The following is a 21216-nucleotide window of genomic DNA, read 5'->3' as shown; positions in this document are numbered from 1 at the left end:
TGCTCGGTTCAGGTCGTCTATTGTCGAATCGATGCGATGCCTTTGTTTGTACGGTCTGTTGTAAAAAGGATTGTAAGAGATGTAACGCGTTTCGACAAGACAGTGAATCATGATCTCGTTTTTCCATTCATTCCAACCGACACAATGGGGTGATGTGCAATATGCTCAAACACACTCGTATACCACTGTCTTCTGACTCTCTCTGAACAGACACGCTCCTTTGATTGAGATGACTGGCTCAGGGACACACTCATGAAAGGATGTCTGTGACTCGTCTCACACTCCGACAAGAGACACGCTGACCCGCAGTCCCGGGGTCGATTACTGATCATTTTTTACTGATCATAACTTACTGATCATTCTGATCGACGGCTTATTATAAAGCATTTCGATGGCGGAGTTTTTGAATACTTGAATCATTCCCAGACGTATATCCAGATCGACGTGTTCTTGCAATTACTCCGCTACTACCCAACACCACACCTGCCAAAGACCCGTTGGACCTCCATTTCATTCGCTCCAATCGAGGACTTCAGCTTCCAATAGGACTCCGCTCCCACCTTCAACCTTCAACCCCGAACCCCGACCGTGACGTCTCCGAGTTTCCAGACTCCACGCCATCGACCCGGTCGGACTTTCCTAGTCACCCAATTTGGTAACTGGACCGTGCAGCGTCACGTCTCTGACACCACTTTCCAACCTCATAATCCCTCTCGTCTCAACCCATACCGTTCAAGGGGAATGCCTATGGGTGCCGTCCAGAGAGGGACTGTGTCGATGCCGACCTCCCCTTTGCTGGGTCATGCTCGAGTGAATGTCCGACAAGAGAAGGATGTAGGTCAGGGTGGCAGAGGTCGATGGGGCGTGGTGAGTCACGGAGAAAGGATAAATCATGAAGTTCTTGTCATGAACTGATGAGCGATCTGCACATCAGCTGCCTCAGACAGCTCAAGGGTTCTTTCCGTTGTCTATGCCAGAAGAAAGTCAGGAACAACCCCAGACGCCCCAGCATGTCAGTGCGACGTCTCTCGAGTCTCGCTACTTCCATTCACCATCACTTGGTTCTCACCCATTCTCTTACTGACCAATTCTGACCATTCGTTATGCTTCAATATGTGTGCTGAAGCTCTCATACTAGGTCTCGCTCTTCGATGTCAGTCTGCCTCCTGGCTCGTCCCATACCTGGCTCAGCCCTGCTAGTCCGACTGCTTCAGGTGCTGTACGAACCCAGACGACCACCAACACAGATTCCCCGACCATCTTTTCTCGTACTTCCAACTCCGTCCAGATACAGACATCGTCTCCGGTCAGTGCAGGCGCGGGCGGAGAAGCACGATCCACTCGCAGCAATCCCACTTCGGCTCTCGCTCTAGGTCCAGCATACGAGAGCGATGACCTCACTTCGCCGCATGATCAAATGATTTTCGGTCAGGACAGGGGTGGGGAAGCGGATGTGAGAGATGAGGTGGAAGGCATAAGCCCTGGTGGACGGAAAAAAAGAGTACAGGTGAGGATCGCTTGTACGCACTGTCAGAGAGCGTGCAAGAAATGCTCAAATACTAGGTTCGTTGGGCTTTCTATAAAGAAATAAAATCTATAAGAGCGGCTGCCCTGATTCACCTATCTCTTCGGCCCTGCATCTCGTTCTTGCCTTTCTTTCTTTGCTGTGATATCCCGCGATCTTCTCCTAATCTCGCTCTTCACCTTTCACGATCCCTTCTGTACTGACAATACATCTCCCAACAGACCGTGTGAGAGGTGTGTGAAGTACCGATTGGACGATTGTGTCGACTCTACCCGAAAGCCACGCAAATCAGGCGTCAAGCGGTACGTTGAGTGATCTATCGTCCATCTTGACCTATCAGCTTTTTTCTGCTACCTGCAAGATGCTAAACTGTTGTTGGGTTATAGGGGACCGTACAAGCGCCGAGCGTCAAAGTATGCAGTGACGGGGGAATACTCGACGGATCCTCGTCCCAAGCAGCCTCAGATCTCAGTCCCGACGCTACCGTCCCATCAAGGGCATCCGTCTCGCCTTCAGGCAAAAATTTCTTTCTCCGATATAGCGATTGGCAACAATGCTCAGCAATCACTATCAACTGGCATTATTTCGACTTCCACTGATGTCTCTCGCGGTCTATTGATCCATTCGCATGACGATGCTCGAACAGCCCCACAGCAAGATTCAAGCTTCGCCGACGCACAGAGAACGTTCTCCCATCGTCTTGCTAACCAAGCCTCTGCTCATGCTCAACATATCCCAACCTATCCACCAGATCCTCGTTTCAACATCAACACCGATGGAATTGTGAATACAACTGCCAATGATCTGACACAAGCATTATCTGCCGCACTCTCAGGTCCCAGATGGATCGACGGTCAACGTTTAGATCTGTCTTCCTCTTCTTCTTCTGCACTTACTGCCCTAGGAGGCGAAGCCACGCGTAGGGCTGAGAAAAGGAGCAGACCGAGTCCTTTATACCCCAAGACTCCGACGGGACATTTCCCAATCTCATTGAGAGGCGACAGAGGAGATCCTTTCAGTCGAGCAGTCAGTCCGATCAGGCAGCTATCAGCGCCGGGGACGACTGTGGATGTGAGCACAAATCTGGGTTGGAGTGAGCTGGGCAAAAATCAGGTTTCGGGTCTGGGCGGCGGTAACATCCCACCCAGTGGAGGATCGATCGGCGGTGGCACTCTAAATGGTGGCAAGATGTCCGGCCATGGTGTAATAATTTTAGGTGCACCGGAGATGTTCAACGGTGATAGTTCGCTGGCGGCCCAGTCAACTTGGACAGGCACTCTTGATCAAGCAGGACATGTCGCATCGCCAGAATCCACGGCAATCGTGACAGACTCATCATCCGTTCAGCAACATCATTCAGTCAACCTGTCAAACACAACATCAAAAGCATTGTTCTTCCGACCCCATCACAACGTTCAGAATCAACATTCGACCCAATCCTTCGAGATTTCCTCAAAGATACGTAGACCGTCATTGCGAACATTGATATCTCAGTCAAACGGAAGTTCACGGGCTCCCAGTCCTGTCAAGTCCAATGGCAATAATGGGGGTATTGACAGTCCTACGTTATTCGATCAACCAATGAATTTGGATGAAGGGTTGGAGATGGTTGGTACGCGATTGCACAGTTGGAAAGGGTGGGAAGACAGCGCTGTCGCGCAAATTCAAGAGGAGAGTCTGGAGACCGGTATGGTAGGACAGGATGATGCGAACATGAGGGATAGTGCGCACGACTTTATGGATGGTTTGGGACAAGTTGGAATGGATCAAGTCGATGGATCTGCGCCGATTGGATTTGAGAGCTTGATGGGATTTAGTACTTCATGAATAGTCTCTAAGTCTTCCTGCGTGTGCATGCACAGAGTGAACGCTGCCATGATGGGACCGAGACGGTTCCTTATCACTGCGTGTGGGTCGGAAGGTTTCTCCGGCGTAGCGGCGAAATGGGAAGTATCACTGTGTATGCTGTTGTTGATCATTCTGATCATTCCGCACAACGAAGGCACCAACTCATTTCAGTAAGGTCTTCCATCGACGTCAACAGCCCACATCGGGAGCCAATTCAGCTCGCGATCAACCTCGAATTGGCCCTCAGATAGACCCGCTGACGAGACGAAGCACAATTCAGTCTTCAGCGAACGGGTGATCATCGGTCCTCTTCTTTTCTCGTTCTGCCCTGGTGACAACAGTCGTAAATGCAATACATCCACTAGCTAAACCTCCTAACGAGAAACGATACCGTCGAATCGCTGCTTGAACCAAGAGATGGTGCTAAAGAGAGAAGGACGGGTCAGCGCCTTGTCCAGTCCAAAATCCAGTCTTTCCTCTTGCCCGTTCCATCGTCGTAGTGACAAGAGGCTGTGATAGGATTGCGTCCCAATCGACCGATCGTACACTCTCTCCTCTGCCCCGAGATCTGCAAGCTCAGAAAGAAACACGACACTCACTGCTCAGGCTTGACCTTGTGGGAGTATCCAACTCGGCCAACGGCGTGCTTCCTCTTGGCGACTCGCATACCAGGTCGACCCATGACGACGAAGAAGTCCATACCGAAGATACCGATTCCGGGGTCGTACTTGATACCCAGGTCGATGTGCTCCTCGATACCGAAACCAAAGTTTCCGGTCTCGGAGAAGTTCCTCTTCCTCAACTCGTACTCCTTGACCTTCAAAGCTCGCTCCAAAACCTCCTCAGCCTTGGGTCCTCGGATGGTGACGTGGACGGCGATCTTCTCGTTCCTTCGGATTTGGAAAGATCGGATGGTGTATCGGGCCTTGGAAGTGACGGGGGATTGACCGGTGAGTTGCTCGAGCACCTTGGCAGCTCGGGTGAGTCTATCACCTGATTCACCGACGGAGATGTCTACGGGAACGAACGATGAGGAAAATTGAGAGCAAGACCAAAGGGCAGGTAGGCAAGGGGATAGCAGTAAGGGTCGTATTGACCGAGGTAAGTTGTCGAGAGGTTGGTTTGGTGGGAACAGCATACAGTAAGCACAGCTCCGCCATCCCGGTCAGTCACCCGGAAACACTCACTGATGACGAGCTTCTCAATTCGGAGCTCCTTCATCGGGTTGACGGTGGCGGTCTTGTCGGCCTATAAGAAAGAGTACAGGTCAGTCCTTCATCCCAGGTTCCTTGCATCTGATCCACTCCAACCCAATCGTCCGTCCACTGGGATCTCCTCCTGTCCATACATCGTTCCGCCTCATTTTTCTCCCGGTCTTCCGCTCTGTTCACATGTCCTATTCGTCTCTCCACCTCCAAACCAAGTCTATCCCTCGTGCAAATGTCATCTCCTCCTTTCCTTAACCACCAACGGCTTCCCTCGAACCGATATCTTCAACGACGAGACTCGAGACGTACCATTTTGAATGATCTGTACGTCAATTGTCAGTGTGCTGTCCCGATAGAAGTAGATGGCAGGTGTAGATGACTCACGTATTACCTTGATGGTTGGAGAGGGAAGCGAGAAGACTGTAAATCAAATGACTATTCTCGTGCGAATACGATATGCGAGCGACCGTATACAGCGGATCCCACTGTCGCAGACCACCTGCACCGAAGCCGAGAGCAAAGAAGCGAACAGACAGTTGCAGCGAGGAAGTGTGATCGGCAATATTATATCTCCGAGAAAAGCTGGACGCACCAAGATACATGTGGCACATTTCCCTTCGGTGATAAGCATCGAGACCCACTCGCCGGGGAGAATAAAATCCGATAACAACGATAATAGCGTTTCCTGTCTATCGCGTCTCTTTTCCCGGGTGTGTCGAGTCGTATCATCACATCTTTGAGCCTCGTTCTTTTCCGATGCAGCTTTGAGCTTCGTTTCAACCATTTCGATCCTAGACCTCGTGCGATACAGATACCCCGCACATCGTCACATCAGTCCTTGTAGGGCTGACCTCTGACACCCCCAAAAACAACCGGCATGATCTGGTACTGACCGTGTCGCTCTTCAACCACGCGAATCGACCAGAATGCACTCAAATTCACCGACTCACTCAAAAGCAGGTTTCCACTCAATTTACACGCTAGATCGGTCTCAGGCTATTGGCGAGCGGTGATCGACACTCATGCTCATTGGATCTGACAACACACGGCCCACAATCTTGGTTCGACATGATCGCTACAACGACGCTCGGTCGAGCATCCCCGTCTGCTCCACGACCGGATAGCGAAGCGGTATGGTACGAGGTCCATGTCGATTCTACCTTGTTGTCCTCTCGGTAGTACCTTTTTTTAATTGTAGTCAACTTGCTCAAGTCATACCGACCAACCCTCTCCATGTGAGGATTTGCCAACTGAAAGAATTGAGAGGATTGTACTTTCACACGAAAGAAAGGGACTCAATCCAAACAGGGCCGAGGCGGAGGATGGTCCAAAACACGTCTCAGCGCACGCTTTGGCTGAAAGACACAATTTCGGCGACCGCCCGATCATTGACAAGATACGTCCTTGAAGCGTATTGAGTATATCTACTGTTATTGCTAGTAGTAGTACACTGTGCCGCTACACCAGATGGTCAAATCGCAAGGGAAGCACTTCGATCTTATCGGATTCATTTTCTACCAATCATGACCAGGACAACGAGGAGCCAACAAGATTACAATGTTTCTATCTTGGACTGAAAAAGACTTCTTTCTTCGATTATAACATGTACTCCGCGTATCTATCTATCTGATCTTACTTCCTAGTCGACCGCGCGAGGCCCAAGAACGCCCTACCGATCAACGCAAGTTGCGTCTTCGATTCCCATACCGGCAAGACACTGTTGTGCAACCCATCTCTATCAGTATGACACCCACGCCTTCACCTATACGACGTGTAGATGGGCTCGAAGGTCCCGACTCACATGCAGAAGATTCCAGCTAGGAAAGCCCAGATGAACGCCGCGGATATCCAGAATTTGAAGAACGTGAGCGAGAAGACGTAGTGTGCCGCGAACATCGGGATAGGAACGATCTGTACCATAGAGGATGGTCAATACCACCACCTCCAAGTCTTCGTTGGCCAGGGGCAGAGGAGTGGGGACTCACAATAGTGATAATCAACGAGATGGTACCGGAGATGATGCCGGCTCGCACGAATACCTTCTGCAGCATGTCCTGATCCAAGTCTTTTACTATACTGTCGGTCTCGACGTTGTCCATGTTCATCTCGTCTCCTGGATCAGAAGGCGATTCGATTGGCGCATGTCTTGTCGTGACAGTTGCGATTTCTTCCTTGTCATCTTCTTGACGACCGGGGACCAGGTTCTTTTCCTGCTGAGATTGGGAGACAGGAGTGATGTCGTCTCCAGCCTCGACGTGAGCAGGCTCGGCAGGACCTTTAGCATCTGTCGAGGCGTTATCGTCTGCTTGGTGGATAGCTCGAGTCACGGTCCAATCGTTCGTTCCAGGGTAGAAGTACGCAAGTATGAGAGTGGCGATTGTCGACATGACCAGACCAGGTCTACCATGGTCTCATTTGTCAGTTCTCCTGCGGAGGGTCTCCATCGTACCCGGATACTCACGCAGAACCAGAGATGGCGGAATAAGGCTTGGCCAGATTGGCGATATTGATCAAGCCGTAGACCTTCCAACAACCGATGAACCATCCCAGCATTCCGCACACGGTGCCGAAGAGGGTACCCCAGAATGCGGAGACCCTGGACATTCGTCCCCAGACGACTGTCAGGCCGATAGGAACGACGGCGGGTGTCAGGCAGACGCCCTGGACATAGAAGAGCCATCCTAGATCGATGTTGGCCGCATGGAGGATACACGCCCAGGCACCGAACCACACCGCGGCGACGGCTACGAAAATGTGATGGTTGTTTCACATGAGTACTGAATCAAAGCAAGAGACGAACCGAGGTCGAGACTCACCGATGACAACATGCGACCAGAACACCACTTGCTTGCCCGTCAAGGGACGGCCATACGTGCCCAGGATGTCGTACACCACGATACTCGAAACCGCAACTGATGACGATCAGCTCAAAGTCACGCTTTTGCCCGCTTCTGGTGGACTTTAGTGATGCGAGATACTCACTGAGCTCGGACGAAGCAGCACTAGTCGCAGCCTGATAACGTCGTCAGCGAGGCTGTCCCATTTGCGAGAAGGGATGCCATGCTCACCATGAAAGTCACAAGCAGGACTGCCGCTGCACCACCCGAGCCCATGAGGGTGACAGCGGCTGCAGGAGCCACGAGACCTGCTGACTGTTGGCTGACACTCAGCTCATAAGGATAGGTGGGATAGTTCGGGCTGGTCTGCAGGGCTCTAGCAGACAAACCCATAGTGGTCCCGAAAGCTACAGTTCGACAGCGTTCCTGGTCAGTCGCCTTGTCAAGATCAATCAGAATTGGACACTCACCCCAAGGAATAGCGAACCACGACATCCCTCCCAAGATATATGCCTTGGTCGTACTTTCCGGTCTGGAAGCGATGGCTCTTTGCCAATAGCCTTGATCACAGAAAACACCGGCAAAGCCAGACGCGATGGTACAACCCGCAAAGAGGATACCAGGATTACTCTTCATGGTCATGTAACTTCCGTCTGTGTTGCCTGCCACGGGGTCAGATACAGCAGCTTGGGAGAGCAGGTCGTACAGCCTCGAGATGGATCCAAGTTGGGGGGATGTGGCGTAGGCTGAGAACATGAACATGTAGATGATGACGAAGAGGATCACAGTGTGAGTGAAGTCGCAGATGAACGTCTGGGTGTCACCCGACATCAGCGTCGATCCCTAGTCTGTCAGAAAGAGATCGCAACACTCACAGCTCGAAGACCACCAGCAATAACGCTAAACGAATGTCAGCTACCGTGACCCTCACACAAGATACAACACACACGTACTAGATGGCGATGCCTATCGGCAAAAGGAAGTTGCAGGCTTCGATATTGGCGCCGGTCAGTGCGCTAATGGCTACGAACGAATGTTATATCAGTAGTTATTGACGAGTCGCTAAACACCATCAAATTCTAAACACTGACTGGCGGAGGCTCCCAGCACTAAAGAACCGGAGACGATATGGGCGCAGACCAGAGCATACTGAAACAGCGATCAGTCCGCCTTCTCGTGCGATCTATGGTCCATAGCGACTCACAAAGGTGAAGAGCAAGTGAGACGGCGTACCGTATCTCGCTCTGCATATCTGAAGGAAGGTCGTGGCTCCGTTGGCGTTCATCTTGACCTTTGCAGCGATAGCCGCGAAGAAAGCGATTTGGATTGTACCTATGTATAAAATCAGCAAGGTGTTCATACTTGTCGTATTCGGAAGGAGATGTCATTCACCTCCTACGCCGTACCACCAAGCAGCGCTGACCCCTGACTGGTATGTTGCCGTACTAGACTGGAGCAAAGTCGCACTCCACGTCCACGCAGAGACCTAGAGACGATTCCGGATCAGGATGGGATACAGCCGCCCGAAAACAGTGCAGATACTCACGATACCTGCACAGATCAGACCAGGTTTGATGGACCTGCTCGCTGTTGCGAACTCGGATGCATTGTTCGTGTCGAACCTGGTGAATCGACGTTGGAGATAGGTGAAAGCGACTGTATGCAACCGCATAGATAAGCAGATGTATCGGCCTTGAGCCTGAAGACTTACTCATGAGCAAAGCGAAGGCCGCTCTGTCCATCTACTCATCAGTATCATTCTGATGTCTCTCAAGAGCACTGGACCTACCCCAAACCGACTTGAGGTGAGTCAAGTCAGCTTGAACCTACTTTGGGCGATTGTTTCACGTCACCCACCTACAACACCATATCCAGTCGCTGGCGTCAACAGCTTTGTGAACTCTCTTTCTCCCACTTGTGTCATGTTGTCTTTCTTTCTGTCTTTGTTGTACCCAAGAAGCTATTGAACAGAGAGGTGGCAAAGACGTGGCATACAGTTTCTGAACTTATATCGATGGATTAATATGGCAACGTCCTACTTTGCCCCGAACAGGATTCTTATCTTTCTCGACATCCCCCCCCCTTCCCCCCCCCCCCAATTCGCAGCAACCCCCCGGTTGCTAGACCGGCCGTAAGCTGCTTATCGGAGAGCCGCTTTCCCCGACACTTGAAAGGTTCCGTACCTCTCCATCGTTAGTGTGTTCTTCATTGCCTTTCAGAGCCTAGACTATATCGCGTTAGGTATCCTGAACAAATAAGATATTGGGTTCGGAGATTCCAACCGTGTACTCGTTCCCCCCACCTGATCGGAATCTGCACAGACTGGATACGGAGCTACAGTATCATGATGGACCCTCATCACACGTGAAGAGCCAAATAGTAACGTGATGGGCATCGATCGAGTCTTGGCATTCGTTCAGTCCTTTCGAGGTCTAGCGAGGTCTCCACGGTTGTACAAGGTTATCGTTGCCGAGCTGCCCCGTTTCTTCTCCGGCAGGATCACGTTCGAGCAAGCGATCCAGTCCCCGGAAAATGGGCGGGCCTCGATAGTGTTTCATGAGGGGGTACGCGATCATGGAAGCAAGTAGTCTAACAGCACGGTGGAGGTCAATGGCTGCTGATTGCCAAAAAGATAAGGAATGATTTCAGGGTGATTCCATATAAGTTAGTATCCGCGGACAGATACGAAGAGGGTCACTCGCTCCATGAGACTAACACCACCGTCATCGTCGTCGATTGCACTACTCTCCTTCTCTTCTCGCCCTGCCCGCACTCTTGTGGGACATGCGGCTATCGAAGCACGTTCCCAATACGACGACCCCCCCCCCCCCGGTTCCTCGACTAGTCTCTTACGTTTCAACTCTTATTTGCGTTTTCTGGGAATATCCGATCTAGACTCCGTAATGCTCAGCTTCCGGTATCCCGCTCGTTTGACACTTGTACCTCATCCAATGTCCCGAATGCACCAACCGATCACCAGATCAGCGCCATCTGCTCGACCAATCCGCACTCGGCAAGAATGAACGTCCTCGAATTCGTATTCCAGCAAAAAAGTTGCGGCTCGTTGGACCCAAACGATTTCGGTGTTGAACGGCGACCTCCACCTTTTCGACTGATAAGCTGCGAGCGGGAATTCCGGACGTTATCCGACAACATCATAAGAGATAGACGCATGCGATACTCGGGTCTTCCTTCGATCTCAAGTTCACTTACAAGCTCTGCCATTTCTTCTTCCTCATCGACAAGACATCTGCCAACAGGACGTCCTTGATCTCACTCAGTGATCAACAATGACATGGCAAGAAACAGCTGCTCAATATCGTGCCTCGCGCGACGGACAGATCCCAAAAGACCTTCTCGTGAAGTCCCTCCCTTCCGAATCAGTCTTGGACGTCTCAACCTTCCCCACTCAACCAGGTATCCTGTCGCCCCTTGACCTGGAGATCACTCAGACTCTCACGGTCGTAGAGCTCGTTGAGGCTATTGCCAAGGGGACATACTCGGCAGTACAGGTCACGGAGGCTTTTTGTCATAGGGCGATTGTGGCCCATCAGCTGGTGAGCTCCCTCAAATCCTCTTCAAGCGGATGCTGCTTGAGAGCCTCAGCTCGCAAATGATCTGGGACCAGCGAAAGAAGAGGATTATTGCTGATATGACTTGAACTGCTGGTTAGACCAATTGTTTGACGGAAGTCTTCTTCGACAAAGCGATCCAGACTGCCAAATCGCTTGATGAGTATTATGCAAAGACAGGAAAGACCATCGGACCCTTACAGTGAGTATATACGTCCTAAATCGAATTTCACCGATTGACATCTCCTTTCGTATCCATTAGTGGTCGTAAGTCGGGATAGATCGACGACATGTGCGCCGGACGGTGAGCTGATAACGCGACAGTGCCTATATCTCTCAAGGATCAGATCGAGGTAGAAGGCACCAATTTTACCATGTCTTACGTTGGCTGGGTAGGCAAGAAAGCGGGACACAATGCCGTCCTAGCAGACATCCTACTGAAGCAAGGAGTCAGTGTCGTCCTTCAATTGCAACCATGGTCGCTAAAATGGACTCGAGCTGATACATCACACTTTCCTTGTCTTCCAGGCCGTCCTGTACTGTCGGACCAACATGTCGCAAGGATTATGGTTTGGCGAAGGACACAACAACCTGTTTGGTCGTACTACTAACCCGTTCAACGTGAGCGTTTATCATCAAGATTGGAGGGTAAGCTGATACGGTCTCGTTTTGAACCTAGCGCAATGTCACCTGCGGCGGCAGTAGTGGCGGTGAAGGCGCACTCGTTGGTCTTCGAGGATCGCTCCTTGGAGTCGGCAGTGATCTTGGTGGATCTGTTCGGATCCCCGTAAGTCCCTTGAGACGTATCTTCTCGTTGTTCAGTGTTGTGCAAGGTATCGACCTGATGGGTGGTTGTCCGTTAGGCCGCCTATCAAGGTCTTTATGGTCTCAGAGGTTCCTATTCTCGAGTACCATATTGCAAAGCCAGTAACAGCAGCGAGGGTGAGTCGTACCCCTAACACTCCTCCTTGAAGCTCTGTTCGTATGCTAGCCAATCTGAAACGGACCGATACTGATTTTATATCGCCAACTATAGGTCAAGAGATCGTTCGATCCGTCCTCGGCCCTTTGACTGCCTCTGTCGATGGTCTCAAGCTCTTCTACAAGTCTGTCCTGGATGCCAAACCGTGGGACATGGATCCTTGGACACCCAGGATCCCATGGTCCGAAGAGAGGTTCAACCTCTCTGATCATGGTGATGGAGGGAAACTGTGTTTCGCAATCATGTGGGATGATGGGGTGGTCAAGCCTGTGCCACCTTATTTGAGAGCGATGGAGGAGACCAAGGAGGCATTGATCGCTGCGGGACATGAAGGTGGGTGCCTCGGAAGAGGCTGATTTCAAGCTGATTTTGGGATCGGGGTAGTTATCGACTGGATACCTTTCAAGTCGGCAGAATGTGTAGAGATCTTGGTGAGTACTGTGATAAATGTTCTACATCCTGATTCTCAACCTTCAACGGGGCATAAAGCTGATGCGCAACATGACACCATTTCAGACGGCCATCTACAACTCCGACGGTGGCGTGAGTGCTGTCTTTCATCGGCTACGAGTACCTCCCCAGGGGTTGACTAAAGACTATAATGCCACACTCTGCACAGTACGACATCGAGAAACAGATCGGTCTCAGTGGTGAACCCCGCTTGGGCCACACGCTCGATCGATCTGCCAAAGAATTATCAACCCACGAACTGTTCGACCTCACCTTCCGTCGAACCAACTTCATCAAGACAGCTCTGGATCATTGGACCGCCACAGCTTCTCGGACATCGACCGGAAGACCCGTTGACGGGATCATCGTCCCTGTCGCAGGGTGTGCGCCCCATCCCCATGACGCGCCGATGTATCTCGGCTACACGGGGTTCTGTAATCTGATGGATTACTCCGCGTCGGTCTTTCCCGTGGCGAAGGTTGACCCAGAAGTGGACATCAAAGAGGACAGAAAGGAGTTTATGAGTTCGGACGATGAGAGGACTTGGAAAGAGTGTGAGTGAGACGCGACGCTGATCGCCCAATTTGCGTCTTGCGTTTGAAAACTGTAGCATTGACGCGAGCGCACTGTGGTGGGGACTGTAGACGATCCAGAACTGCAACGCGGCGCGCCTTGTTCGCTGCAAGTCGTAGGAATGAGATACGAAGAAGAAGCTGTGATCAGGTGCGTTCATCCTTCCTCTGACCTTGACGTCGACGACATGTGAGCTGGCTGAACAGATCGATTTCGGTACAGGATGACCGAGATCGTCGACGCAGCGATCAAGACGAAAAGGGCCAAGGCGTGATAAGTCAGCGACACCGGCAGATAGAAGAATCTTTGGGCCCATACTCAATCATGAAAGTCGGATGCATTTGTCTTCACCTGACTAGTGGTTTGTACGATACAAAGCGGGACAATAATTCACAATCACGATTACGATATATGACACCCTAATCACACTCTGTTGCAATCGCAAAAGATAACCAAATTAGCAAATCGAGAAAGTCGTCCTCTGCCCTAGATAGCAGACCCGACGACACGAGTGGTACTTGGACGCACATCACGCAGCCAATCGAGCGTCTTCTTCACCTTCTTCCTCCAAAACGGCCTTGTTCGGCCCTCGTACACCGTGCTCTCCATTGACACCGAGACCGCCAACAGGGCTAGCACTCTCACCTCCCCTCTCGACTCCACCTTCCGTGTCGTTGGCAGACGTCGTGTGATTGCCGGGCCGGGGCAAAATGCCAATCACTAGGATTGCCAGGACGAACCATGTTATCGCTACTGTTGTGGCGAGGATAGCGGTACTTGTCAAATGGTCGACACCGAATGGGAACAAAATGAGCGCGAGCGCGCCAAAAAGAGACACGGTTGTACGGAATGGCTGTCAAGGTTGATCAGTGTTTGAAAGACTCGGTATAGCCACAGCATGAAGGACATACCCTTGGAACTCTTGCCCCACTATTTGGTGCAAGATTCAGATGCGAAAGGTCAATGAGTGTCATGAACAATAACGCGAAGCCAAGTCCGCATCCCCAGTACCTGAGCCGGCGAATCAGCCCCTGGTGGCATGCATTCGACGACCCATGTTGACGGACGCACCAATGCACCCCAGTCTCTACCTCGTCATGCGACACCATCCTTCCACACGCAGCAGAAGCGAGGATGAGAGAGGCACAGAGCGGCCAGTGGAAACTAAGACGGGAGATGACGTTAGCAGAACTCACACGAAGCTGAAATTGCCCTCATTCCACTTTGTTGTACAGCCACGGTGGAGACGCTTACTCACAACGTGAAACAGATCCCAGAGAACCAACTACGCCTTAGCGCGTGCTCATATCTGTCCGCTCAACACATTCAGCACCGTACATTCAGTCTACAGGTCCCGAAGGTCACACTCACTCGCAGTTGGGCTCATACGGTATCATGTACCTGAGCGGTCGAGATATCAGTCTGGCACGCATTCAAAGATGGGAAAACTTACATGTAGTTGAGGGCCCAAGCGACCATCAGCCCGAGAACCGCTTTGCCATACTTGGCAGAAGCACCAAGATCCGAGGTTCCAGCGGTATAGACAAGGTTCATCCTTTGTTCATCGTCGTCAGTCCAATGCAGGCAGGACGGCTAAAATGAACCCACACAAGCTCTCCTAGCTTTGATGTAATAAGTTGTCATCAGCATCCCCTTACACTGAAGTAGTGGAGGTCCAAGACCTACCACTATGACGACAAAAGCACCCATCCTATCAATAGCATGTTCGATGTTCATAGCTGCCGTTCAGTTTCGAAAGTCAGCACGTTGTACGAAATGCAGTCACTCCAGAGATGCTTTGGTGATGTACCAGCTCAAAAGTCCCACTCACCCGGGATCCGAACACCTTCCGGTAACGCTGGCATTCGGTGGAGTCCTTGCCACATTTTACCATCCCCTCTCCTTTTTACAATCAATCTGCCCCACAGGTTGATAGTGATCAGATCCAGACGAAACAAGTCGACAAAGACGAGCAGCGCAGCAAGGGTGATCTGGGTCGGGCGGGACGTCACCCAGATCAATGGCTGAGCAACAGGCAGAAAGCCAATATTCAGTCTAGCCTCCTGACGGGTTCGGTCAAGAAGGAGAAGGAGGCCTAACCAGAACTAAGGACATGGGTATCGACACTGCCAATGCTGACAAATTCATCGCCATCCTGAACAGAGGCAGTCTCCAGCCGTAAAACAGCAAGACAACCACTGGGCTTCATCGTCAGTCTCGGTGACTTAAAGAATCGGTATTGAGATGCCATCCCCACTCACGACGACTGAGCTTAATGATCAACCAGAAAGCCGCAGCAGCTCGAATAGCATGATGGTCGAAGTCGGCCTCTTCTTCATGCGGGTGGAGCTCGATAGCAGACGCGTTGGCCGAGTATCCGAGGAGCGTGATCATTCCGATCAGGACCCAGAAACGATGAAGAAGCTGAACGTGGGCGCAATGAGTTCTGACACCTGGCGATGATCTTGTGGATATGGAACAGATCATTGAGAGACGAATAGACTCACATCATCGGTGCCAGATGAGTTGGAATACTTTCTCGCTTCTTCCCATATACTCCAGCTGGTAACATTAAGGGGTCAATGTTCAACCTATCGCGAATACAAGTCTAGCTGCCGTAAGATGCTGACCTTGGCCAAAAGGTGAGGACGAAACGTGCCACTGCACCACCCCCGGGTTCCTCTGCGTTAGACAGGCAGAATTAGCGGTCAGAGCTCTCGAGTCACTGGTGATCAATTTTTCCGGCTGCTCGACTCACCGATAGCGGCATCAGCCAGCTGGTGAATGATAGCGACGAACAGAAGGTCGAAAAACAGTTCAAATCGGGGCACTTCTCTCGGAGACGGTTCGCGAAAGATCTTTCCCGCTTCTACCCACTGTCACAGTCGCTCATACCAGATCAGCCTGTGATGAGATCTCACGGGGCCACCACACTCCTTTCCTCACCTGTCTGACCATGGGCGGTCTGACCAGTTCTCTGATCCGCTGCGGCTTCCATTCCTCTTCCTCACCTTGATGTTGATGATATACCACATGCGCTTCATTCCCGTATTTCCCCTTGATTCGCTGAGAATCAACTGTGAGAACGCGCGGAAACGTAGGTGGAGGAATACCGTCCACGGCCGAGGAAGGTAAATTGAATTGGGTCGTGGTCGCCGAAGTGGATTGGTCTGACATCTTCGGTCTTCGCTATGAACTTGAACTGTGTAAGGCAGTGGATGCCAAAGGTAGGGTGCCGAGTACTCAAGTGATCGCCTTTCACTCTGGACAGCATTATACGGCGCTCGCTGACTACTTGCCAGATCCCAATTTTTCCCGCACTTTTGTTTGGCTGGGCGTTGTGATGAAGCGAGATAAGGAGCCGGATTACGACTTTTTGATCATGTTACTAACCCGGCCATTACGCCGTGCCTGGGATCTGATTACCAATAGATTACGATGGATTGCTAAGCGCGCTCTTTGGATGGACCGTTGATAGAAGCTTTGTTGATGATGATGATGGCGAAGCGACGTCTGATTGACCGGCTTGGACCTAGCACTCGCGACAAGACAACATACATGCTTTGTATGACACCATCTAGGCCGTGAATGCGTGGATGCGTATCTGGTCCAAGCAGCTCAACGCGGATGAGGATCCCAGGCTGACAACTGGAGCGCTGAACAATGTGTTGAAGCTTTCCTTCCAGGCACACTCCTGCATCTGACATCGAACGCACTGACCACCTCCCTCCTCCCCATGTGTACGAGTATGTGTTTCATGATCACACCATCACGCGGCACGACAATGCACTGATATCTTGACACTGTGCTGACTTCCGCTCACCTTCATGTGCTCTGTCTTTCGTCTCTAATCTAGACTATGACCGTCGATCCGATAGCTCACCTCAGACCTCGACGCATGACGATGATGATGCCGCCAACACCCACATCGACCCTACGCGGACACTCAAACATCGAATATCAGCACAACGCGTCGCTTCGAACCTCATCTCCCTCCTCACCACTTGGCCTCTCGAGTGATCCCGATGCATCCTTGCTATTCTGCGGAGCACCTCACTCAACGCCGTCGTCTCCCTCATCGAAACCACCACAGACCCGCCATCAATCACTCTCCCCGAGTGACACGTATCCTGCAGACTCAAGAGACGTCGATGACGGGATACCAACGAGTCCCGAGAACAGAGTGGAGACACCTGGCGTGAAAGGGAAAGGAAAGGAAAGAGAGAGCTGGTGGGATCTGTCCACGTCGAGATCAAGTCATCCATCAAGTCCACCTTCAGATGAGAAGGAAAGTACACCACCACCTGTTCCGCCCAAGAACCTCCCAGAAGCAACACCTCGATCTTCTCGTACTATCCGTTCTGCCATCTCCACCAACACACTGGGATCTCACTCCCACTCTACGACTTCTGGAACCACGGAGATACCTATCCCAGCGACCGCTCAAAGAGGCAGACGCGCTTCAGCCTCATCGCACCATCTACTATCAAAGCCGTCCATCACCTCCATAACTAGTCTTACTTCTCCCCATGCCCCATCTCCATCAGGTGCGTCACTGTTCGAAGCACCAGCGCGCACAAGGTCTCCATCATGGTCGATTCACTCATCCAATTCCTCCGCGTCCAATCGTGGTTCTGTTCATAGGAACTCTACGAGGATAGCAGCGGCACTAGCACAACTTCCATGGGCAGAACCACCTCCTCGACAACCGTCTCCTTATCTGCCGTTCCCACTTCGGGATGAACCCAAATCGCAAACTCCCAAACCTCAGAGATGCACTAGTGGTCAAGGAGGATTTCCGGCCTACTCTTTCCTTTCGTCCGATCCACTCGCGTTACCTCTCACAAGCAGATCTCGCAGCCAGTCAAGACAGTCTTCACGTGCCTCTTCCTTTTCTTCGAATCTTGACGATCCTCTCCCAAGAGCCGATGTCCCCTTGAGCTTCAATGCCACGAGCATGGCGTATCGCAGCGGTATGCCCGACAAGCTTCGAATGCCTCCTAGACCACCTATCGCCACTTTGTCATCCGAGGTGGAAGGTCACAAGGTAACGGCTAAATTACGCAGAAGCTCATCCCTTTTGTCAGTTTACTCTGGTATGGCAGATATCGTTACTCCTGAGCCCTTCTCTAGATCATACGACCAAGCACATAATCGTGATCATCAGTATGGCAGGCCGCACAGTAGAGTAGGAAAAGGACGAGTTAGCGATGAGTCAGATAGCTCTATTGTGATCGGATTTAGGTCCAGCTCGGCGATGGCCACTAAGGCTTCTTCTCAAAACCCTTCGATATCAAGTAGAGCCAGAAAGACTTCTAATTTCAACCGATCAGAAAGCGCAAAATCCACCACCTCATCTTCAAGGAGAACGAGATCGTCAAGGTCCAGACGAGGTTCGAGTAGTGCCTTAAGTTATCGTTTATCTGGACGACAATGGGAGATCAGACGACGTAAGGAATTGACAGGCAATGATCTTGGTCTTTGGGGAGGAGGGATGAAAAGGTCTGAAGTAGAGCTGGAAGAGGGGAGATCGGAGGACGTGAAGAGACGAGAGGAAATGATGGAGCTGGTTGCATTAGTAGGTAGAGCAGCTTTTCTCGAGCGGATCTTGAGAGCTGATAAAAGGGTGAGTGGAACCTTTCCTCAAGCTGAATGAATGAGACGTTTACTTCAAAGTCCGTTCGAACTCGTTAGGTTTCAAACCAGTCCATAAAGTCACGCTTCTCGATGTCGTCGCAGAACTACCCTCCCACACCCCAGATACCACCACAACATCGTCCCTCCTTACCCCAGTCAGCCTCAAACCCGACAGATTCGCCACGTCGACCATCATCGAAACGTCATTCGAGGGCCCCTAGCGGAAGTACCAGATCTTTGATAAGCCAATTATCGAGACGGTTGCAAGGATCGGAAAGTAGAGAAGACGTCTTCACGGAGCTGGACAGTGAGGATGACGCGAAGCAAGATCGAAAACGGGACGGGGACGCTGATGGCGGCGACAAGAGGGTGAAAGTAAGTAGAGATGGAGGTGTCATGGTATTTCCGGAAGAAAGGATAAGAGAGGTACCGCCCTGGTCACATGCGAAAGACAAGGTCGGAAGGAAAGGTGTGGTGAATGGGAAAGTAAAACCGACAGATCTACCTGGATCAACCGTCAGTTGCACAACGATCATTTGTCTATCATCGACAAGTCCGACCGATCCATCGTATGATCTTGAAAAAGGAATTTACGACGATATCCGTAATCAACATCAATGGCCCAACGACAACGACCAAGCTGGACGAGGTGGGAAAAAAGCCGACTTGACGAGTCAAGGACGGATAATCGAGAAATATACACCACAATCACCTCATCTCGGACACAGATCGCCCAACTGGCGAAATCGACAAAGTGTCTTGTCGTACTTGTCAGCTGGTGTGTGGGTCAATCGAGCGAAGCGGAGATGGTGGTTGGTAATCAGTATTGGGGTCGGGATTGTGATGCTCGTCATTGTGGGTTTACTGGCAGGTTTGTTGAGTAGGCATGAGGGGAATGGCTCGGTCGAGTGAGGCTGATCGTGCGTAGGATTCACATCGGAACAGAGGGGGCTGAGGAGGTAACCGCGTTAGTCAGTTATGAAGGTTTGGCAGTAGAGCGCGAGACACATCGATCGGTCGGTGTCAGTTCCGGAACAGGCGTGATACGATTTAGAGGTCCATTTGATCTCGTCAAGTTTGGTGAATAGATATTTGTCCTAATGCTATTAAACATGTCTTCATACACACATATCATGTCGTTTTACGAAAAACCCTGACCAAGGCTAGATTAGCCATCCCTCAGAAGGGTATATCTCTCTACGCCTCCAAACCCCTATCTCCAACGTCTCCTGACCCATCACTCGAACACCCCGCTAGACCTTCATACTATCTAATAATTCCATTGATGATACTGAGTTTCCTCGGATGACCTGGTGAGAACGTAAGTGTATCAGCATAGATCCACCATCGTGTCTCATCCCATGGTGTACGCGCCGTATCACCACAAGTCACTTCTCGAGGGCATTATAGGAATGGGATGAGAATCTCGGAAAATGGAGAGTCGATCTGGAAAAAAGCTTGACGAGCATCGACCTCCAGTAGAGGCCATCTCCAGTCTATCGCGTCGCAAGCCGCCATAAGGAGACGCCGCCTTGCTGACGCGCGTCCGTTTCGCGTACTCCGCGTAAGACTCCACCCCCTTCACATATCATTCCCACTCAAAGCTATCCTCTCCTACCAACCCAACCCTGACTTTTCCCCAACTGCTCGAGTACCCTCCAACACCTGACATAACACCACTCGACGCTCATCAAGGGTTGGAAAACGGCGACTCACGACCATCCCAGCAGGCTTCCTCTGACCTCCTCCCAGCTCCTCGAAAGCCTGATCCACAACGAGATTCAAGAACATGTCGAATCCTCTCAGGACGCCGGACAGTTGACGACCGCCTTGCAGGTGGAGGAAACATCTTCGATCCATGAACTCTGGAGAGGAGATAGGATTATCGCGTGCGTGAGGAAGGCGGCGAAGTGCGAGGCGATGCGGTGGAAGGCATGGGCCATGTAAATTGAGGAAAAGATCGTAAAGGAGGATCATAGTCGAAGTTGGTGAATTCGTAGGTATAGAATCATTCAGAGTCATTGAGGGATAAGTGTCAAGGGTAGGGCAGACGGCAGACGGCAGATGACAGACACACGTCAACGCCAATCTCACTATTGCCCACGATTGATTGAAGAAGCAGAGCACGAGGAAGAAGATCCTACTCACTCTTGAGTTCGGGTTGAGCAGGTCTGGACATGTTGCTGAGTGTTTTCGAATGTGGAAGGTTTGCTTGTCGGATATATTAGTGTTCGGGGACTTCTTGGATGAGGACCTGAGGTCGGCTGCTCTTCGCTGAGCTTTTGCGATGTGATCAATATACGAGAGATGTTGTAAGCATGAGAGGTCGCAATGAATCTCAGTTGATGGCGTCAAAGCTGGTTGTGACAGCGAGCGAGCGAGAGAGAGAGAGCAAGCTACGAGGACGGCGTTACATCGGTGTTTCAACGAGTGTGGCGGTGCTTTTTGATCCCGTCAGTCCACTGGTCAGCTTGTTGTTGCCAGCGCGTCAACCATTGTGTGGTCGACTTGCCATTGTGTATGCGTTATATTCAACAGGTAACTTGGAACTATTCTACTATCACAGAGAGGAACAGCACTTCTT

The 21216-nt window shown here is 51.3% G+C and overlaps 7 protein-coding genes across 7 annotated transcripts; 3 read left to right on the top strand and 4 right to left on the bottom strand.

Annotated features, from left to right (window-relative positions):
- Positions 1–741: 741 nt before the first annotated feature.
- Positions 742–3352, top strand: IAR55_005552 (uncharacterized protein; the record flags this gene model as incomplete). Its single annotated transcript, XM_066948643.1, has 5 exons — positions 742–867; positions 935–1012; positions 1139–1563; positions 1747–1827; positions 1912–3352. 5 exons carry the CDS (start codon positions 742–744, stop codon positions 3350–3352), a joined length of 2151 nt encoding a protein of 716 aa, XP_066801211.1.
- A 395-nt stretch (positions 3353–3747) lies between these two features.
- IAR55_005551 (60S ribosomal protein uL5) lies at positions 3748–4594 on the bottom strand (the record flags this gene model as incomplete). Its single annotated transcript, XM_066948642.1, has 3 exons — positions 3748–3796; positions 3973–4387; positions 4561–4594. The coding sequence occupies 3 exons, from the start codon at positions 4592–4594 to the stop codon at positions 3748–3750; spliced, it is 498 nt and encodes a 165-aa protein (XP_066801210.1).
- A 1619-nt stretch (positions 4595–6213) lies between these two features.
- On the bottom strand, positions 6214–9342 carry IAR55_005550 (uncharacterized protein; the record flags this gene model as incomplete). The annotated part of the gene is made up of 17 exons (XM_066948641.1): positions 6214–6298; positions 6383–6492; positions 6567–6981; positions 7043–7325; positions 7398–7493; positions 7564–7594; positions 7650–7825; positions 7889–8231; positions 8294–8318; positions 8372–8441; positions 8510–8567; positions 8623–8750; positions 8811–8904; positions 8965–9074; positions 9130–9152; positions 9208–9217; positions 9276–9342. 17 exons carry the CDS (start codon positions 9340–9342, stop codon positions 6214–6216), a joined length of 2124 nt encoding a protein of 707 aa, XP_066801209.1.
- A 1366-nt stretch (positions 9343–10708) lies between these two features.
- Positions 10709–13269, top strand: IAR55_005549 (uncharacterized protein; the record flags this gene model as incomplete). Its single annotated transcript, XM_066948640.1, has 13 exons — positions 10709–10975; positions 11092–11192; positions 11272–11294; positions 11387–11439; positions 11519–11611; positions 11670–11777; positions 11854–11932; positions 12027–12305; positions 12357–12403; positions 12489–12515; positions 12592–12976; positions 13067–13145; positions 13218–13269. 13 exons carry the CDS (start codon positions 10709–10711, stop codon positions 13267–13269), a joined length of 1593 nt encoding a protein of 530 aa, XP_066801208.1.
- A 255-nt stretch (positions 13270–13524) lies between these two features.
- Positions 13525–16172, bottom strand: IAR55_005548 (uncharacterized protein; the record flags this gene model as incomplete). Its single annotated transcript, XM_066948639.1, has 14 exons — positions 13525–13848; positions 13907–14006; positions 14067–14159; positions 14254–14304; positions 14367–14396; positions 14449–14588; positions 14682–14734; positions 14827–15019; positions 15096–15193; positions 15257–15419; positions 15503–15557; positions 15626–15677; positions 15754–15871; positions 15942–16172. The coding sequence occupies 14 exons, from the start codon at positions 16170–16172 to the stop codon at positions 13525–13527; spliced, it is 1701 nt and encodes a 566-aa protein (XP_066801207.1).
- A 721-nt stretch (positions 16173–16893) lies between these two features.
- On the top strand, positions 16894–19544 carry IAR55_005547 (uncharacterized protein; the record flags this gene model as incomplete). The annotated part of the gene is made up of 2 exons (XM_066948638.1): positions 16894–18621; positions 18690–19544. The coding sequence occupies 2 exons, from the start codon at positions 16894–16896 to the stop codon at positions 19542–19544; spliced, it is 2583 nt and encodes an 860-aa protein (XP_066801206.1).
- A 341-nt stretch (positions 19545–19885) lies between these two features.
- IAR55_005546 (uncharacterized protein) lies at positions 19886–20811 on the bottom strand (the record flags this gene model as incomplete). Its single annotated transcript, XM_066948637.1, has 3 exons — positions 19886–19942; positions 20349–20497; positions 20781–20811. 3 exons carry the CDS (start codon positions 20809–20811, stop codon positions 19886–19888), a joined length of 237 nt encoding a protein of 78 aa, XP_066801205.1.
- Positions 20812–21216: the final 405 nt, after the last annotated feature.

Source organism: Kwoniella newhampshirensis, chromosome 11 (assembly GCF_039105145.1).
Source record: "Kwoniella newhampshirensis strain CBS 13917 chromosome 11, whole genome shotgun sequence".
NCBI classification, from domain to species: Eukaryota; Fungi; Basidiomycota; class Tremellomycetes; order Tremellales; family Cryptococcaceae; genus Kwoniella; species Kwoniella newhampshirensis.
This window is presented reverse-complemented; position numbering and strand designations above follow the sequence as displayed.